Below are 19,326 nucleotides of genomic sequence, written 5' to 3' on the forward strand. Positions count from 1 at the left end.
TTCTTTGAAAAGATTAATAAAGTCAGTATACTTTAGGCTAAGAAAAAAGGAAAACATGGCACAAATTACTAATATCAGAAATGAAAGAGAAGACATTACTACAGATCCTGTTAACATTGTAGAGGTGATAAAGGAATACTAAGAACAACTCTATGCCCGCAAATTTGGTAACTTCGATGAAATGAACCATTTTTAAAAGACACAATTTGCCAAAATTCATACAAGAAGAAATAGACAGATTGAATAGGCTTACATCTCTTAAAGAAATTAAGTCAATAATTAATAACTTTCCAAAACAGAAAGCATGAGGCCCAGGTGGGTTTATTGGTGAATTCTACCAAAAATTTAAGGAAGAAATTAAACCAGTTCTCTATAATATCTTTCAGAGGATAGAAGCAAAGGGAATACTTCTTAATTCATTCTGCAAGGCCAGCATTACCCTAATACCAAAGCTAGACAAAATTTTACTAGAAAAGAAAATTACAGACCAACATCTCTCATGAATGTAGATGCAAAAATCCTCAACAAAATATTAGCAAATTAAATTCAACAATGTATAGAAAGAAACATCACCACCAAATTGAATTTATTCTACATATGCAATTCTGGCTAGTTCGACATTCAAAAACCAATTAATGTAATCCATGGAATTGAGAGAGTAAGAAGAAAAATCACATGAGCATATTAATAGCTGCAGAAAAACATTTGGTAAAATTCAGTACCTGTTCATAATAAAAACTTTCAGCAAACTAGGAATGGAGAGAACTTCATAAACTTGATAAAGAATATCTATAAAAATCCTACAGCTAATGTCATACTTAGTGGTGAGAAACTTGAAGCTTTCCCACTAAGATAAAGTACAAGGGGAAGATGTCTCATCTCATTGTTTCTTTTCAAAATCATACTGGAAGTTCTAGCTAATGCAACAAAACAGCAAAAGGATATTAAAGGTATACAGATTGAGAAGGAAGAAACAAAACTATCTTTGTTCACAGATGACATGAATGTTTATGTAGAAAATCTGGAAGGATCAACAAAAAAACTGGAAGTAGTAAATGATTATAGCAGACTTGCAGGATACAAAGTCACTTGGTATATACCTTAGTTCCTATATACCAGCAACTAAGAAGTGGATTTTGAAATTAAAACAAAATACCATTTACATTAGTATTAAAAAAGTGAGATACATAGGTTTAATTCTAACAAAGTATAAGACCTTTATGAGGAAAATTACAAAACTGATGAATGAGATCGAAGGAGAACTAATAAATTGAGAGATATTCTGTGTTCATGAGTAGGAAGACTGAACACTAATTTCTTTCTATCTTGATCTATACATTTAATGCAAGACAAACTGATTCTAAATTTATGTGGAAAGACAAAAGCTAACACATTATTGAAGGAGAAGGGCAGGTTGAGGACTGACACTACCCAACTTCAAGACTTAATATAAAGCTGTAGTAATCAAGAAAGCATGGCATTGGGGTGCCTGGGTAGCTCAGTGGTCATGCCTTCAGCTCAGGTCATGGTCCCGGGATCCTGGGATCGAGCCCTGCATCGGGCTCTCTAATCAGTGGGGGGAGCCTCTCTCTCTGCCTGCCTCTCTGCCTACTTGTGATGTCTATCTGTCAAATAAATAAATAAAATCTTTATTTATATATATATATATAAAGCATGGCATTGACTAAAGTATAGACAAATAGATCATTGGAACAAAATAGCTGAGAAATAGACCTGCGTAAGTATAGTTAATTGATTTTTGAGAAGGGAGCCAAAGCAATACAATGAAGCAAAGGTAGCTTTTTCAACAAATGGTTTTGGAACAAGTAGACATTCACAAGTAGCCAAAAAACAAAAAGAACAAAAATCCAAAAAAAACCCAAAAAGAAACAGTGAATAATTGATCATGGGTGAGGCTATGCATGTGTTAGGGTGGGAAGTATATGGGAAATCTCTGCCTTTTTCTCAGTTTTGCTGTGAACCTAAAAATATTCTAAAAATAGAAAGTCTCAGTGAGGCAAAAAGAATATACTTTGTGTGATTATACCTTGGGACAAGAGAATATGATTTAATGATTAATTAAAATACAGTTGTCTATTTCTGAATGAAAATCTGAATGAGAAGAAAGTATTAAAAGTATGAAAAGATCCTTTTCATACCTTAGTATTATTTAATATTCAGGCTGTAGGTCTTAATAAATTGTAGCTAGTAGAATATAATGGGTTTTAATAACATACATGAAGCAGATGAATTATACAAAATATTAAAGCAATGAATTATCCTTTAGAAGTTGATATTAAATACCTCCTTACCTGAATGACCTACAGCAGAAGTCAGGTGTGAAGCTGTATTGCATCACTGTTTCCTCCTAGGGAAGAAGGTAATTGATGTGGCTGCAGGCTCCACCCACTGCCTGGCTCTGACTGAGGACAGTGAGGTCCATAGCTGGGGGAGCAACGACCAGTGCCAGCACTTTGACACTTTGCGTGTGACCAAGCCAGAACCTGCCGCACTGCCAGGACTGGATACCAAACACATAGTTGGAATTGCCTGTGGACCTGCTCAGGTACTGAGTAAATAGTGTGGTTAGATATTTTGTGGAATTTTGTCTTCCTGTCCTTCATTACTAGTATGTAGAAATAGCATTGACTTGTGTGTGTTATCGTTATATCCTGTAGTTGCAGTCAGTATGATGTTGAAGAGTGGTGAGAGGGAATGCATTTAGTCTTTCACCATTTGCTAGGATGTTAGCTGTAGGATTTTTTTTTAGTAGATGCTTTATCAGATTAAGAAAGTTTCCTTTAACTCCTACTTCTTTTTTTTTAAACTTTATTTTTTCAGGGTTGCCTGGGTGGCTCAGTGGGTTAAAGCCTCTGCCTTTGGCTCGGGTCATGATCCCAGAGTCCTGGGATCAAGCCCCACATCAGGCTCTCTGCTCAGCAAGGAGCCTGCTTCCCCTTCTCTCTCTGCCTGCTGCTCTGCCTACTTGTGATCTCTGTCTGTCAAATAAATAAATAAAATCTTTAAAAAGCAAAACAAAAAAAACTTTATTTTTTCAGTGTTCCAAGATTCATTGTTTATGCATCACACCCAGTGCTCCATGCAATTCATGCCCTCCTTAATACCCACCACCAGGCTCACCCAACCCCCCACTTACCTCCTTCTTTGAAAGTTTTTTCTAATACTGAATAGATGCTTAATTTTGTCAACGCTTTTTTCTTCTCAAAGGATATGATCATGTAGTTTTCCTTCTTTAGTCTGTTTATATGGTAGAATATGTTAATTGCTTTTCAAATATTGATCAGACCTTGCATTACTGAGATAACCCCACTTGGTTATTTCTTATATATTGCTTTATTTGATTTACTAATTACATTGTTGAGGATTTTTTTTCTGCTGATGATCATCAGAGGTAATTGGTTTGTGGATTTTTTTTGTGTGTGTATGTGGTTTTATACGGTATGTCTTTTATCTGGGTAAAATTGGCCTTATAAAAAATATTGACAGGTGTTCCTTTCTCTTATTTTCTAGAAGGGATTGTGTAGAATTAGTATCATTTTCTTTTTTAAATGTTTTTTTGTGAATCCATCTGAGCCAAGAGATTTCTTTCTCAAGAGATTTTTAAGTAAAATTGTTTCCTTAAGAGATATAGAGCTAATATTTAGAAAATTTTTTTTTCTTGAGTGGGTTTTCTTGGTTTGTGGCACTCAAAGAGTTGTTCCATTTCATCTAAGTTGTCTGATTTTTGTGTATGAAGTTTTCCTTAGTATTCATTTACTAATCTTTTGAAGTCTTTGGGGTCTGCAGTAACATTGTATTGGTAGTTTTCTTCTTATTTCTCTTTGCCAGTTTTACCTAGAGGTTTATCCATTTTATTGATCTTTTTAAAGAGCTAGATTTTAGTTTCATTAATTTTCCCTTTGTTTTTTGTTTTCTGTTTCATTGGTTAATTCTCTTGTCTTTGTTATTTTTTCCCCCCTTCAGCTGGCTTTGGGTTTATTTTATTCTTTTTTTTGTTTCTTCAGCTTAGGTTAATTTTAGACCCTTCTTCTTTTGTAATATTTAAGCAGCTGCTGCTATAAATTTCCTTCTAAGCAGTGCTTTAATTGCACCCACACATTTTGATGTATTTTCATTTTTGTTCAGTTCAAAATTCTCTAATTTCTCTTGAGAATTGCTCTATGACCTATGGATTATTGTGTCATTTAATTTCAAAGTATTTTGAGATTGTTCTGTTACTATTCTGTTACTGATGTCTAGTTTAATTTTCTGGTGGTTAGAGAATAGACTATGTGATTTCAGTTCTAGATTTGTTCAGATTTGTTTTATGTATCAGGATATGTTCCCTTATTAAGTTAATGTTCAGTGTGTGTGTTTGAAAAGAATTGTGTATTTTATTGTTGATGTGTTTTGCTGTTGTTGGGTGAAGTGTTCTATAATGTCAGTTAAATTCCATTCATTGATGGTATTACTCTACTCTACATCCTTGCTGATTTTCTGTCTCTTTCTAGGAGGCTAGTGTTTGTATTTCCAAGTATAATTATGTATTTCTCCATGTCTTTTTTCAGTTCTGTCAGTTTTTTAAAATATCAGTGCTTTTGGTCATTAAAAAATTATGGTTGCACTGTGCAGTGGCGTTAAGTATATTCATGAAATTGTATAACTGTCACTGCTGTCTATCTCCAGAATTTTTCATCATCCTAAATAGAAACTCTGTACCCATATTAAACAATTACTCTTCATTTCTCCTCCCCCCTGGTCCCTGGTAGCCTCAAAATTATTTTCTGTTTCTGTGAATTTGCCTATTCAAGATACCTCTTATAGGGGCGCCTGGGTGGCTCAGTGGGTTAAAGCCTCTGCCTGGTCCCTGGGATCGAGCCCTGCATCGGGCTTTCTGCTCAGCAGGGAGCCTGCTTCCTTTTCTCCTGATAAATAAATAAGATAAATAAGATAAATTAAATCTTAAAAAAAAAAAGATACCTCTTATAAATGGAATCATATAATATTTGACCTTTGGTGTCTAACTTGTTTCATTTCATATTTTCAAAGTTGATCCATGTTGTAGCATGTTTCAGGATTTTATTCTTTGTAAAGGATTAATAATATTCCATTGTATTTATAGCCTACATTTTGTTCATTTACTCCTCCTTCAGTGGACTCATGAGTTGTACCTTTTGGCTGTTGTGAATAATGATAGTGAATCTCTCCTGTGAAACAGTCTAAGAGCTGAATGTGTAGATTCATTTTAGTTTCTTATGATTCTTCCATAGAGTTTTGCTTGGTCATCTTGTTCTGAGTGGTCCATTGGCCTCCGTGTCCCATTTGTGGTAGACATCTGCTCAATGACTTTTGAGCAGCTGGACCTCCTATTGCGTCAAGTGAGTGAAGGGATGGATGGCACTGCTGACTGGCCTCCACCTCAAGAGAAAGAGTGCATGGCTGTGGCAACGTTGAATCTTCTGCGACTTCAGGTATTAATGATTTCCTTTCCTCTGCCTCCCTTTGTAAGTGTCTTAGGTATTTGTAATAATGTTTCTGTATATTGAAGGGAATGGGTTTTAGCCTGTTAAGTGAACTGCTAATGAAAATTTTAAATTATTTGTATTTAGATTACTTAGATTAGGTTATTTAGATTATGACGGAGTATAATTTATATGAGGTTTAAAAAAATCAGTCTAGTTATCTTAAATTTATTCTGGAAGTCAGTCTTTGCATGCAGGTAAGTGTCTATGTATGGATTGTATTATTTCTGCAGTAATCAGCTTGTTTGCATTCATAGTGGAGTCAGTCTTGAATTTACTGTTCTTCTGTGTGGAGCAACAACTGGGTCAGGCAGTAGATAATTGAGAGACCAGCTGAATGTGCTAGCCAATCTCTGGAGTGTGAAAGTTCAACACAGTCAGCTTGGGCTCCCTCCAGTAGGACCTCCACTTTGTTACAGGGAAGGTTGAGGTTAAAAGTCAAAATAAGAAAAGCAACAAAAATATTTTCCTTCCTTCCTCTCCTTCCTTCCTTCCTTCCTTCCTTCCTTCCTTCCTTTCTTCCTTCCTTCCTTCCTTCCTTCCTTCTGTAAAACTATAGCTGAAATCTTTGGTCATCCCATTTTTCTTGGTAATAAAATCTATGACTTAATGTCAAGAGACTGTTTTTTTTTAACAAAGTAATTTTTCCCTTTCTAATACAAGGATTTCTATGTAACCAATCGTGTCTCCCTCTGCTCTCTCCCCATTTTTGCCTTGTTTCTAAAAAGCACATAGATGGATATTATGTTTAGTTACATTAATCAAATTAACAGAAGTTTCCCAAAAGTCTTTTGTAGGAGCTCATTTATTAGGCCCATTGTGGTCCCCTTCATAAATCTACCCAGTTGTTTGTCACTTCCTGTGGTTTATAGCATTCTTGCTGTCTGGTCAGTACTATGGAGAAAGATCTTGTACATGTCTCAGGCTTGATTTTTTTTGGCCCATATTTGCCTCTTGCCTTATGTTTTTCTGTTGCTTTGTTACATCTTTCTAGGTCCTTATGCTTTAGTTATATCATTTTAAAATTTAAATATTCACTTAACAAAGCTTGAGTCTTAAAAACCATCCAGTTTGAGAATCTTTATTCATTACGTTAATTTAATATTTTTAGAGTTATTGTGATTGCTAGTGTATTTGAATTTAGGTTTTCTGATTAGTGTTGTGTAAGGTTATTCTTCATTTTCTTATTTCTTGATAAAGTTTCCAAAACAGTTTTTTCTTTTCAAATACCTTTCATTGTTCCTAAGCTTTTCAGTTTGATTTCTGGACATTAATCAAGTTACAAAAAAATAAAATATTTCTTAATTCCACAAAGTGTTAAGTTAACCAGTACTTCTCCTCCTGAAAAACATAGGGGTTATAGGATGCATTAAACCTATGCTCCCCTTTCCACCTTCTGTATTTAAATTGTCAGGTAGTTTATTGTTACACTGGATCTAAAACACACTGATTTGTGATGTGTATGTGCCCCTAAAAGAAAAATGCTCCCAGTTGTGATATGCAAGATACATTTCTTCTGATTTAAGACATGAAAAATTATCCTCCAATTAATTATCATCATAATCATCATTTTTTAAGAGACCATACTTACATAGTCTTTTTACTTATTTATTTATTTTAACCAATTTGTTTTGTCATTGTGGCTTACATCCTCTTCCACCTGGGTACCTCCTGCAGTAAGTTTCTTTATCAAGGTCTGTGGGTTATAAAGTCTGAAAACTCTGCTTGAATGCTTTTAAGATAATTTAATAGGGCTTAGCTTTTTAGGTGACCTGTTGTTTAATCAACAGTTTGAAGGTGTTCTTTCTTCTGATTTTTATTGTTGCTGATGAGAATTGTTACATTGGCATAATTGTTTCTTTGTAACTAATTTGCCTTTCTTTTTGGTAGCCTTTTAGATTTTTGTTTTATAATTTTAACATACTCTGTCTAGGTGAGGATTTATTTTCCTATGTATAACTTGAGGTTATGATTCTCATTGAATCTGAGATTACGTATTTTTGTTAAGTTTTGAAAAACATTCCCTATTTATCATTGAATTTGCTCTCTTTTTTATCTGCTTTTCCCTTGGAGATCTCCTTCTTTATGTGTTTTGAACTTTTCTCATCTTCCCAAGTACTGTTTCTTTATAATGTTCACTTTCTATCTTTCCATTCTGCCTTCTGTTTTTTCTCCAGTGCTCTCTCTTTTAGTTCCCAAATCCTTTAGCTGATTGTTCCATATTTTTGAGTTGTCCATTATTTAATAAGTACTTGCATGATCACAGCATTACACATATTAATTCATTAAATCCATGTGCCACAATCCAAGAGGTAGGACCCTTGATGTGTATTGCTAGATGAGGATGTACAGAGAAGTTCAGGAATGTGGCCCAAGTCAGGTATCCATTGCATGGAGATTCAGGGCTAGAACCTGGGCCTGGACTTTTCACAGTTCTGCTTGAGGTTTTTATTTTTGTAGCTGTTTTTCTCGTTTTTAGAATTTATATTTGGGTTTTTTCAAGGCGTTCATTTGTTTTTTACATTCTTATCTTCTGGGTTTTGTGCCTTCCTTGATCTCTAAGAACATTTATTTATTTATATTTTTTAAAGATTTTATTTATTTATTTATTTGAGAGGGTGGGGAGGGACAGAGAGACTCCCAAGCAGACTCCATGCTGAGTGCAGAGCCTGGCTCCAGCTCCAGCTCAGTCCCACAACTCCAGGATTACAACCTGAGCCAAAACCAAAAGCTGGATGCTTAAATGACTGTGCCACCCATGAACACCCAGAACATTTACTCTTTTTTTGCATTCATTTCAGTGTTTGTATTGCTGCCTACTCTAGGGGCATGAGTTCTGCCTCGTATAAGAGCTTTGTCTTTGATTTTCCCTTGTGACCTAGTGTGGCTTGTCCTTTCTGACTGTAACAGCACTTTCAGGGGAGGTCTTGCTAGAGGTCTCTCTTTGCCTTTGGCTATGGTGATGTCCCTAGAGGACAGTTTTATATTTGTGTCTCTGAAGTGTCATGTGTTTCTCAGACTCTAGATGTTTTGGTGTTCAGTTCTTGACTTGTGGTACCTATATCTAGTTGGTTGCGATGAATTTGATTTTACATCCGCTAACAGGGAAGGCCAGGTCTCTGATTTCTTGTGGGGTCTCTTTGTACCCAGAGCCTTCGTGGGTAGTGTTGCCTTCAAGTCCTGACTGGTGATAGACCAGTGATCTTCAGTGGTTCAGTGGGCTGCCGTGAGCAGTTTGGATTTCATGCCTGAAGGTCTTGATCTGCTCTTAGAGCCCAGAACCTGTTAGCTCCTGCTATGTGTGTCTGAGTTCTGGTTTGGCTCTTGAGGAGTTTCCTTGTGTACTTTCAGCTTGGCTGTATAATCTTTTAAAAGTTTTTTGATTGTATTATATTCACTCTTTCTCTGTTTGGTACAGATGGTTGGGGGTGGGGTAGAGATTGCTGTATAACCTCTCTGTTGATCTTGACATCTTTCATATATGTATTTAAATCGGGCTTAAACAGTTCCTCTTAAAAATACCTTACCATCATTTTCAGCTAGTATGGGTAAAATTTTTTAGTCTGGTTAAAAAATTCATGTGTCAGAACTTTATTATTTAAATAAATAACTTTATTATTTAAATAAAATGCAATTTGAGATATTATTTAATCTTTAATAAGTTTTGAAATCCACTTGTTTTTAGGGCTTCTAAATTAATTATTTTTCTCCTTTCAGTTGCATGCTGCCATTAGTCACCAGGTTGACCCAGAATTCCTTGGTTTAGGTCTGGGCAGCGTCCTCCTCAACAGCTTGAAACAAACCGTGGTGGCCCTGGCCAGCAGTGCAGGCGTGCTGAGCACTGTGCAGGCAGCTGCCCAGGCTGTGCTGCAGAGCGGGTGGTCCGTGCTTCTGCCCACTGCTGAGGAGAGGGCCCGGGCACTCTCTGCTCTCCTGCCCTGTGCAGGTGGGCTTGGGTGAGGAGCAGGGATGGGGATGGGTTCTGGGTGCATGAGAGGGTGCGAAGAGGCGTTGGTGCTTACCTCACAATGGCGAAAGTGCTTTCCCTTTCTAGTTTCAGGCAATGAAGTTAACATAAGTCCAGGTCGTCGATTCATGATTGATCTCCTGGTGGGCAGCTTGATGGCTGATGGAGGCTTAGAGTCAGCCTTAAATGCAGCCATTACTGCAGAAATCCAGGTATGTTTCTACGAATGTGTATGTGAACTGACAGAGGCAATTTTTACCTGGCAGTCAGCTGAGATTGAAACACTGTACCCATGTGAAGAAATAGCAGCCTATTGCCAGAATAAAAAACTGAAACATAAAACTTTTAGTAACATCAAATATTTTCTATAATTAAAGCTTTTTTAATCTTACTAGTTAAAAATTTATTGAGATATTAAATATGATAAAATCTATCCACTTTTATCTCTTTAAAAGAATGTGACAGATACCCTAATCATATTATGAATCATTTCCATCACCCTAGAAAGTGCTGCTGTGCCTCTTTGCACTCAAAGTTAGAGCTCCCCTGCCTCCCTCAGATTAAATTAGTTTTGCCAGTTCTCAATGTTATATATATGGAATCTTATAGTATGTACTGTTTTGTGTCTGCTTTATTTTGCCTTGATAATTTTCAAACTCCTCTACATTGCTTTTACTGTTGAGGAGTGTTTCATTGTATGATTATGGCACTATTTGTTTATCTGTTCTCCTGTTAACAGACATTTGATTTTTTTTTGATTGTTTAAAGCTGCTTTGATTATGCTGTGTACAGTTCTTTAGTGAACATTTGTTTTTTCTCTTGGGTAGATACTTTGAATTATAATTTGCTAGGTCTTATGGTGAATGTGTTTTTATAGTTTCCCAGAGTGGCTATGCCATTTAATTTGAACCAGCCTATGAGAGAGTTCTAGCTCTTTCTTGACCTCACCAACATGAGTCATGTCTTTCTTCATAAATTTAGCTATTCTGGGTGGGAGAGTGTGGTTTTTAATTTGCATTTCCATATACTTAATAGTCATTCATAGCTTGTTTTGTTGCTCTCATAGTTGCAATAGTTTTTTATTTACAAACTCACACTGGGGGCACCTGGGTGGCTCAGTGGGTTAAAGCCTCTGCCTTCGGCTCAGGTCATGATCCTAGGGTCCGGGGATCGAGCCCCACATCCGGCTCTTTGCTCTGCAGGGAGCCTGCTTCCCTTCTTCTCTCTCTGCCTGCCTCTCTGCCTACTTGTGATCTCTCTCTGTCAAATAAATAAATAAAATCTTAATTAAAAAAATAAAAACTCACACTGATGAAATTAGATGAAGTAAGTATATTAAAAGCAAAATAAGTCAGTCAGAAAAAGACAGTTATCATGATCTTACTCATATGTGGAATTTAAGAAACAAAACAGGATCATAGGAGAAGGAGGAAAAAATAAAACAAGATGAAATCAGAGAGGGAGACAAACCATAAGAGACTCTTAATCATAGGAAATAAACAGAGTTGCTGCAGGGGAGGGGAATGGTGGTGAAGGGATGGGGTAACTGGGATGGACATCAAGGAAGGCACGGGATGTAATGAACACAGGGTATTATATAAGACTGATGAATCACTGACCTCTACCTCTGAAACTGATAATACATTATATGTTAATTAATTGAATTTAAATTTAAAAAAAACCTGTCTTTGAAAACATACCTAAATACTTTGATTAAATTGAAAAAAAAATAGAAGAAATCATGTATATAATGTTAGGAACAATGTCAGTTCTTTGTGTAACTTATTTTTCAGGTACTGTACTTTACTTTCATTTTCTCTTTTAACTTTGTCAACCTTGTTGAGTAGAAAAGTAGTTTAAAATTCCATTTTACAGATGTGAACATAAGTACCCTGGAAATGTAGTGATTTCCTAAGGTGTCAGGATGAGTTAGTGGCAGGTTCGCTGACTCCAGCCCTTTCTTCCTTTTCTTCTTCTTCTTCATAAAGCTCCATGTGAAAGCTTGCCTAATGGGAGCAGTGATAGTGAATAGGCAGAGGCAGTCCACATGTGGGTCAGAATTACGTTTTAGGGTAAAGAGCAGACTCTCTCTTTTTTTTTTTTTAAGATTTTATTCATTTATTTGAGAGAGAGACAGTGAGAGAGAGCATGAGCGAGGAGAAGGTCAGAGAGGGAAGCAGACTCCCCGTGGAGCTGGGAGCCCGATGCGGGACTCAATCCCGGGACTCCAGGATCATGACCTGAGCCGAAGGCAGTCGTCCAACCAACTGAGCCACCCAGGCGTCCCTCTTTTTTTTTTTTTAAAGTTTTTATTTTAATTCCAGTTAGTTAACTTACAGTGTCATATTAGGTGCAGGTGTACAATGTCAAGCAACCTTGACATGACCCAAGCAGTATTTCTAGAACCTAGTAATTAATTAATTAATTATTTTAATTGCTTATTATTTATTTATTTTATTAGTTTCAGAGGTAGAGTTCAGTGTTCATCAGTTGCATATAATACCCACTGCTTTTTACATTAAGTGCCCTCCTTAATGCCCATCACCCAGTTATCCCTTCCACCTATCTCCCCTCAACAGATGTTTCTCCAAAAAGACATAAAGATGGTTGCCAGACATAGGAAAAACTCAGCATCACTCAGCGTCAATAAAATACAAAACCACAGTGAGACACCACTCACACCAGTTAGGATGGCTAAAATTAACAACTTAGGAAACAACAGTTACTGGTGAAGATGTGGAGGAAGGAGAGCCCTCTTACATTGTTGGTAGGAATGCAAACTGGTACAGCCACTCTGGAAAACAGTATGGTGGTTCCTCAGAAAGTTAAAAATAGAGGTACCCTACAACCCAGCAATTGCACTATTAGGTGTTTATCCAAAGGACACAAACATAGTGACTTGAAGGGGCACATGCACCCCAGTGTTTACAGCAGCAGTATCCACAATAGCCGAACTATAGAAAGAGCCCAGATGTTCATCAACAGATGAATAGATAAAGAAGATGTGGTGTGGGTGTGTGTGTGTGTATATATATATATATATATATATATATATATATATATATATATACACCCATGTATATATACACACAACAAGGTATTACTCAGCCATCAAAAGAATGTAATCTTGCCACTTGTAATGATGTGGGTGGAACTAGAGGGTATTATGCTAAGCAAAATAAGTCAGAGAGGGACAAATACTATATGATTTCACTCACATGTGGAATTTAAGAAACAAATGAACATAGGGGAAGGGAAGGAAAAATAAGATGAAAATTGAGAGGTAGACAAACCATAACTGACATTGAACTCTAGAACCTATTAATTTAGTTAGCAAATGTTTATTCTTCACTTCCTGTTGGAGAAAGGGAAGGACTTTTGGGGGGTGTTGGAGGAAAAGCGTTGCTGGGGGTAGAGAGGCTACAGAGATATATAGATTGTGATCTATATACTAATTAAGATGCCTAAAATAAGATAACTAATGGCCATTTAATTTAAAATTGTTATGAAGCTACAAAAAGGCATAAATAAAAATCTCATCATTTAGGAATTGTTAATAGTTTTGGTGTAAAGTCTTTCAGATTTTTAAAGATGCAGATGTTTACTAATAATACTGATTATGGTGCTCTCATTAGTCTCAATGATATATCAGTTTGCATCTTTTTTACTCATGAGGTTGCCATGTCTTCTATGTTGAATATTTTATTATGTCCATTTGTTCTGTTGCTTTGGGGAAGTCTGTCATATGGAAAGGGAATTCCTTATTCCTGTGTTGTTGTTTTTTTTTTAAACAACCTATTATTGACAATTTAAGTTCTAGATATTTTTACTACTATAAATTATTAATTATATTCTTATAGATTATAAGTCATTGAATATAAGAATGATAAATAGGAACATGTTCTGGAAATGAAGTTATGCTGGGTCAAAAGTATGCACTTTTTTTTTGTTTCTTAAGATTTATTTATTTATTTGACAGAGAGCACAAACAGGGTGAGGTGCAGGCAGAGGGAGAGAAAGAAGCAGGTTCCCTGCTGAGGAGGGAACCCAATGCAGGGCTTAATCCTAGGACCCTGGGATTATGACCTGAGCTGAAGGCAGACATTTAACCATTTGAGCCACCCAGGCACCCCATGCATGCATATTTTTTATCTTTCTGATTCATGTTACCTTCTTATCCTTAAGGATGGGTGACCCAGTTCCAGTCCCACCAGTGAGATCAGGTCTTCATCCCCACACTCCTCAGAACTGGGACAGACTATTGGGGTTAAGACAGTTCTGGCTTTTGTCATTAGAAAACAAAGCCTGAATAACATGGAGGGCATGGGGAGATGGAGAGGAAAAGTGAGTTGGGGGAAATCGAAGGGGGAGATGAAGCACGAGAGACTATGGACTCTGAGAAATAAATTGAGGGTTTTGGAGGGGAGGGTGGTGGGAGGTTGGGTGAGCCTGGTGGTGGGTACTATGGAGAGCACGTATTGCATGGAGCACTGGGTGTTGTGCATAAACAATGAATTCTGGAACACTGAAAATAAATAAAATAAATAAATAAATAAGAAAACAAAGCCCAAAAAGAAAGAACTTTTTGGCTTTTTCACAGTATATTTGGTCACTAGAGCAATGCTTGGTATAGTTTTTAGGAATATTGGTCACATTTGACTGGCAAAGATACCTCTTATTTTTCTTTTTCACTTTTTTCTGTATTCACAGAATTGTGCAACCATCACCGTCATCACCACTATCTAATTTCAGAACATTTTCATTACTCCAGAAAGGAACTCTGTGCCTCTTAACAATCAACCCCTATTCCCTACTCCTTCCAGCCATTGACAATTACTAATGTACTTTTTTTTTTTTTTAAAGATTTTATTCATTTATTTGAAACAGAGAGGGAGAGATCACAAGTATGCAGAGAGGCAGGCATAGAGAGAGAGAGGAGAAAGCAGGCTCCCCGCTGAGCAGAGAGCCCGATGCGGGCCTCGATCCCAGGACCCTGAGATCATGACCTGAGCCGAAGGCAGAGGCCTTAACCCACTGAGCCACCCAGGCGCCCACTAATGTACTTTCTGTCTCTGAAAGATTTTCTGGCTCTGGGCTTTGCGTATAAACCAATTTATACAATATGTGACCTTGTATATCTGGTTTCTTTTTCCTTAGCCTAGTTTTTTCAAAGTTTATTCATGTTGTACTTCATTTTCTGAAATTGCTAAATAATATTCCGTTGTATATTTTTTGTTTATCCTTTCATTTTGTTTATCCATTCATCAACTGATGGACATTCAGTTGTCTCTGCTTCTTTTTTTTTTGTTTTTAAAGATTTTATTTATTTGACAGAGATCACAAGTAGGCAGAGAGAGAAAGAGGAGGAAGCAGGCTCCTTGCTGAGCAGAGAGCCCACTGTGGGGCTCAATCCCAGGACCCTGGGATCATGACCCGAGCCAAAGGCAGAGGCTTTAACCCACCGAGCCACCCAGGCGCCCCCAGTTGTCTCTACTTTTAAGTTATTATGAAAATGTTATTATGAACATTTATATATAGATTTTTGTTTGGACATATTTTTTTTCTTACAACTGTATGTCTAGGAATGGAGTTGTTGAGTTTTATGGTAACTCTGTGTTTAATGTTTCGAAGAATGGCCGTAGTTTTTCTTAAGTGGCTGTGCCATTTTACATTCCCAGTAGGAATATTAGAGAGTTCTAGTTTTCCACATCCTTGTTAATGCTTGCTATTGTCCAACTTTTCTATTATAGCCATCCTAACGGTGTAAATTTCTCTGATGACTAATGATGTGGAGCATCTTTTCATGTAGCCATTTATATATCTTCTTTGAAGATACATCTTGTTCAAATCCTTTGCTTATTTTAAATTGGTTTATTTATCTTTTAATTGTTGAGTTGTAAGAATTTTTTGTATTCTGAACACATGTCTCATTTGGAATATATCCTCTCATTCTTGGGTTCTTGGTTCATGTTTGCAAAATAGATAGACTGTGCATGTATGGGGCCGATTGTATCGGGTATTTTTGAGATCAGGAATAAAGATTTCAGGGACTTCACAAAAGGAAGCTGGAGACCATCAGCAATGGCAACCTGGACATTGGATTTTTAGGACAAGTAGTGTGTTTAGAAACTGAGCACCTGAGTAATGGGATTTCAGAGAAATGGGTATGGAGCAGTGTCATCTGGTGGTTTGTGAGTTAGTGCCCGGAGGCTGGGACATTTAGACTATGGGATCAGGGCTCGGTCCAGGGTGCCTTCACACTTGCTACTAAGGTAACTGGTAACCAGTTCTGTTTTATGAATTACAGGATATAGAAGCCAAAAAAGAAGCACAGAAGGAAAAAGAAATTGATGAACAAGAAGCCAGTGCCTCAACATTTCACAGAAGTAGGACTCCATTGGATAAAGATCTTATTAATACAGGGATCTATGAATCTTCTGGAAAACAGTGTTTGCCTTTGGTTCAACTCATACAACAGCTTCTTAGGTAAATAGTATTAGATATATTTTAACAGGAGGATTATTGGTTTTCACAGTAAGATAGTGAGATCTAGCACTAGGGTCTCAAAAGTGTGTTTGGGTATTGAGGAAATACTCTGAAAGTTCCCTAGATAGGTTTTGGGGTAAAGAGCAGACTCATTTTTTTTTTTTTTTTTAAATTTTAGTTTTAACTCCAGTTAACTTACAATGTTATATATTAGCTCCAGGTGTACAATATACTAATTAGAATATAGTAATTCAACTGTTTTGTAAACTACCGTGTGGTCATTACAAGTACACTCCTTAATTTCCGTCACTTGTTTAACCAATCCTCCCTGCCCAACCCCCCGCCCCTTTTCCTCTAGTAACCATCAGTTTTTTTTTTTTTTTTAAGATTTTATTTATTCATTTGACAGACAGAGATCACAAGTAGGCAGAGAGGCAGGCAGAGAGAGAGAGGGGGAAGCAGGCTCCCTGCTGAGCAGAGAGCCCGATGCCGGGCTCGATCTCAGGACCCTGAGATCATGACCTGAGCCGAAGGCAGAGGCTTTAACCCAGTGAGCCACCCAGGTGCCCCTAGTTACCATCAGTTTGTTCTCTAATTAAAGGTCTGTTTCTTAGTTTGTCTGTCCCCCTCCGCCTTCTGCTCTTTTGTCTTCTTAAATTCCACGAATGAGTGAGATTATATGGTATTATTTGTCTTTTTCTATCTGACTTATTTTCCTTTGCATTGTACTCTCTAGCTCCATTCATGTCATTGTAAAAGGCAAGATTTCTTTTTTTTATGGCTGAACCAGTATTGCTTTGTGTGTGTGTATATATATATATTATTTATCTATTCATCATTGATGGACACTTGAGCTGCTTCCATAATTTGGCTATTGTAAATAATGCTGCTATAAACATAGGGGGGCCTATATCCCTTTGAATTAATGTTTTTATATTCTTTGGGTAAATAATCCAGTAGCATGATTGCTGGATTATAAGGTAATTCTATTTTTAACTTTTTTGAGAAACCTCCGCACTGTTTCAAGAGCAAACTTCTAACAGATGAGAGGAGAGGTTGGAGTGTGTGAGATAGAACTAGAGATTCTAAAGATTTTCACACAAGAGAAAATTGGAGTGTATGAGATAGAAAAAGATTCTTATTCTCATTAGTAAACAGTAGATGCAAATGAAAATCATTGTGGTAGAGTTATTTCTTTTAAAACATATCATTGCCTCATTGTGTATATCACAGATTTATGTGTATTACTTTCTAAGACAACTTTTAATTTAGAAGCTGAAATAAATAAAAGAATGGTGAACATTGTTTCTGAAGGCTCTATCAGGAGTAGATAAGAATTAGAGTCAGAATATAAACATAGAAACCTTAGGCTGAAGAGATCATACACTTTTTGGTGAAACTTGTCAACCAGTGCTTCAGTGTCATTCAAATCAAAAAGATAAAAAAAAAAATATCAAGGTGATTTCTGAAAGGCATTTGTTAGACAATGGAAAATTGTTGTCCCTCTATTTAACAAAGCTATCTGTGTAAACTTGGCTCCTGGTTTATTTCATTTTCTCCACATAGAGAAAGTAAAGCTCTGGAGTGTTGGCTTAAGCAGCTAAGTCCAAGAGAGCAGGGAGCTCTGCCCGTATGTCTAGAAGAGTGGCGGGTGGTATGCTGCTGGTGTGGGGGCAGCCTGCTTTCTATATGGAAGCACCAGAATTTACTGGACACACTGAACTTTTAAGAGGAAGTTATAGAGCTAGTTCTTTACATAGGTTTTAGTAAAGTCTAACTAAAAATCTTTTTCTTATATTTTTTGTTTAATTATTGTTTACTGATAATATCTCATACATTCTGATCTTGAGTACAACAAATTATAAATGAATTAACTCAGTGTAGTTGGTGGTAGTGGAAAGAGCTTGGAATTTGTTAGAAAATTTCAATTGCAACTGCTTGTATAAAATTGGCAAGTGAAACTCTCTTCAGTGTGGAGGAGTACTATCAGGAGTAGTGTTTCCAGAGTTAATTAAGGATCAGATGAGAATGGTTGTTGAGTGCTGTGTAATTAAAAGGTAAAGTTCTATGCAGAAGTTTTAAAGCATAAAGCATGTATTTTGAGAAGAACTTTTTTGAGTTCTTGAATGCTTCACCCTTGGCTGAGGAGGCTATGTCCGGTCCCCTGCTGTCTCTGGCAGAGAGTGAGTGCAGGGTTCCCTGACTTCGGCCTATAGTAGGTTGCTCAGACTGTTTATTCATCAGTGTGGAGAGACCTGTCTGTTTTACCCACCCGTCCCTGTTGCTGTACAGTCTCGTGGTTACTTGCCACATTTGGCTGATTAGTACTTGAAATGTGTCCAATATAGGTGAGACATTGAATTTTTATTTGTTCTTAATTAAAATTCAGTTATTTTAACTGAATTCTTAATTATTATTTATTTATTAAATCTCAAATTTAAAAACTTAGACCTGTTTCAGCTGTGTTAAAACTTCTTTAAGTATGTTTGGGTTAGCTCGGCCATAGGAATTTAATTTTTCAAGTGTGCATATATGAGTCTGAGTTCAGATCAGGTGTTTTCTTTTTTTTTTTTTTTTATTTTATTTATGTATGTGACAGAGATCACAAGTAGACAGAGAGGCAGGCAGAGAGAGAGAGAGGAGGAAGCAGGCTCCTTGCTGAGCAGAGAGCCTGATACAGGGCTCAATCCCAGGACCCTGGAATCATGACCGGAGCCGAAGGCAGAGGCTTTAACCCATTGAGCCACCCAGGTGCCCCCAGATCACATATTTTCAATGAAAATTTAGTTATATGAGTTGAGATGTGCTGAATATGTAAAGTACACAATGGCTTTTGAAGACTTTAACTGAGAAACCTAATAAGAAATATTTCAATACTTTTTCTTGGGGTTTAGATTTTATGTTGAAGTAATATTTTCAGTATATTTGGATAAATACATTATTAATACTGGTTTTTGGTTTCTTTTTATCTTTTTATTAAAGATTTATTAATCTTTATATTTATTAATGTGACTGGCAGAACTTTTTATTAATTTATTATTTTTTATTTATTATTATTATTTTTTTAATTAGTCACCATGCCCAGCGTAGAGCCCAACACGGGGCTTGAACTCATGACCCTGATATCAATACCTGAGCTGAGATCAAGAGTTGGATGCTTAACCGACCAAGCCACCAGGTGCCCCTGGCAGAACCTCTTAAAATAACATATGTGGGGGCGCCTGGGTGGCTCAGTGGGTTGAGGCCTCTGCCTTTGGCTCAGGTCATGATCCCGCGTCCTGGGATCGAGTCCTGCGTTGGGCTCTCTGCTCAGCGGGGAGCCTGCTTCCTCCCCTTTCTGCCTGCCTCTCT

At 36.8% G+C, this 19,326-nt stretch overlaps 1 protein-coding gene across 9 annotated transcripts in view; it reads left to right on the top strand.

The window, feature by feature from the left end:
* Positions 1-19,326, top strand: part of HERC2 (HECT and RLD domain containing E3 ubiquitin protein ligase 2) — a 232,745-nt gene that overhangs the window by 79,884 nt on the left and 133,535 nt on the right. For all 9 annotated transcript variants that reach the window (XR_004380894.1, XM_032843125.1, XM_032843126.1 and 6 more), the window contains 5 exons: positions 2,373-2,566; positions 5,271-5,471; positions 9,240-9,468; positions 9,577-9,701; positions 15,797-15,975. Coding sequence is in view for 8 of the 9 variants with exons in the window: in XM_032843125.1 (XP_032699016.1) it covers positions 2,373-2,566; positions 5,271-5,471; positions 9,240-9,468; positions 9,577-9,701; positions 15,797-15,975 (928 nt within the window). In the remaining variant the exon portion in view is untranslated. The remainder of the gene's footprint in view (positions 1-2,372; positions 2,567-5,270; positions 5,472-9,239; positions 9,469-9,576; positions 9,702-15,796; positions 15,976-19,326) is intronic.

This window comes from Lontra canadensis, unplaced genomic scaffold, assembly GCF_010015895.1.
Source record: "Lontra canadensis isolate GAN:19392208 unplaced genomic scaffold, GSC_riverotter_1.0 scaffold135, whole genome shotgun sequence".
NCBI classification, from domain to species: domain Eukaryota; kingdom Metazoa; phylum Chordata; class Mammalia; order Carnivora; family Mustelidae; genus Lontra; species Lontra canadensis.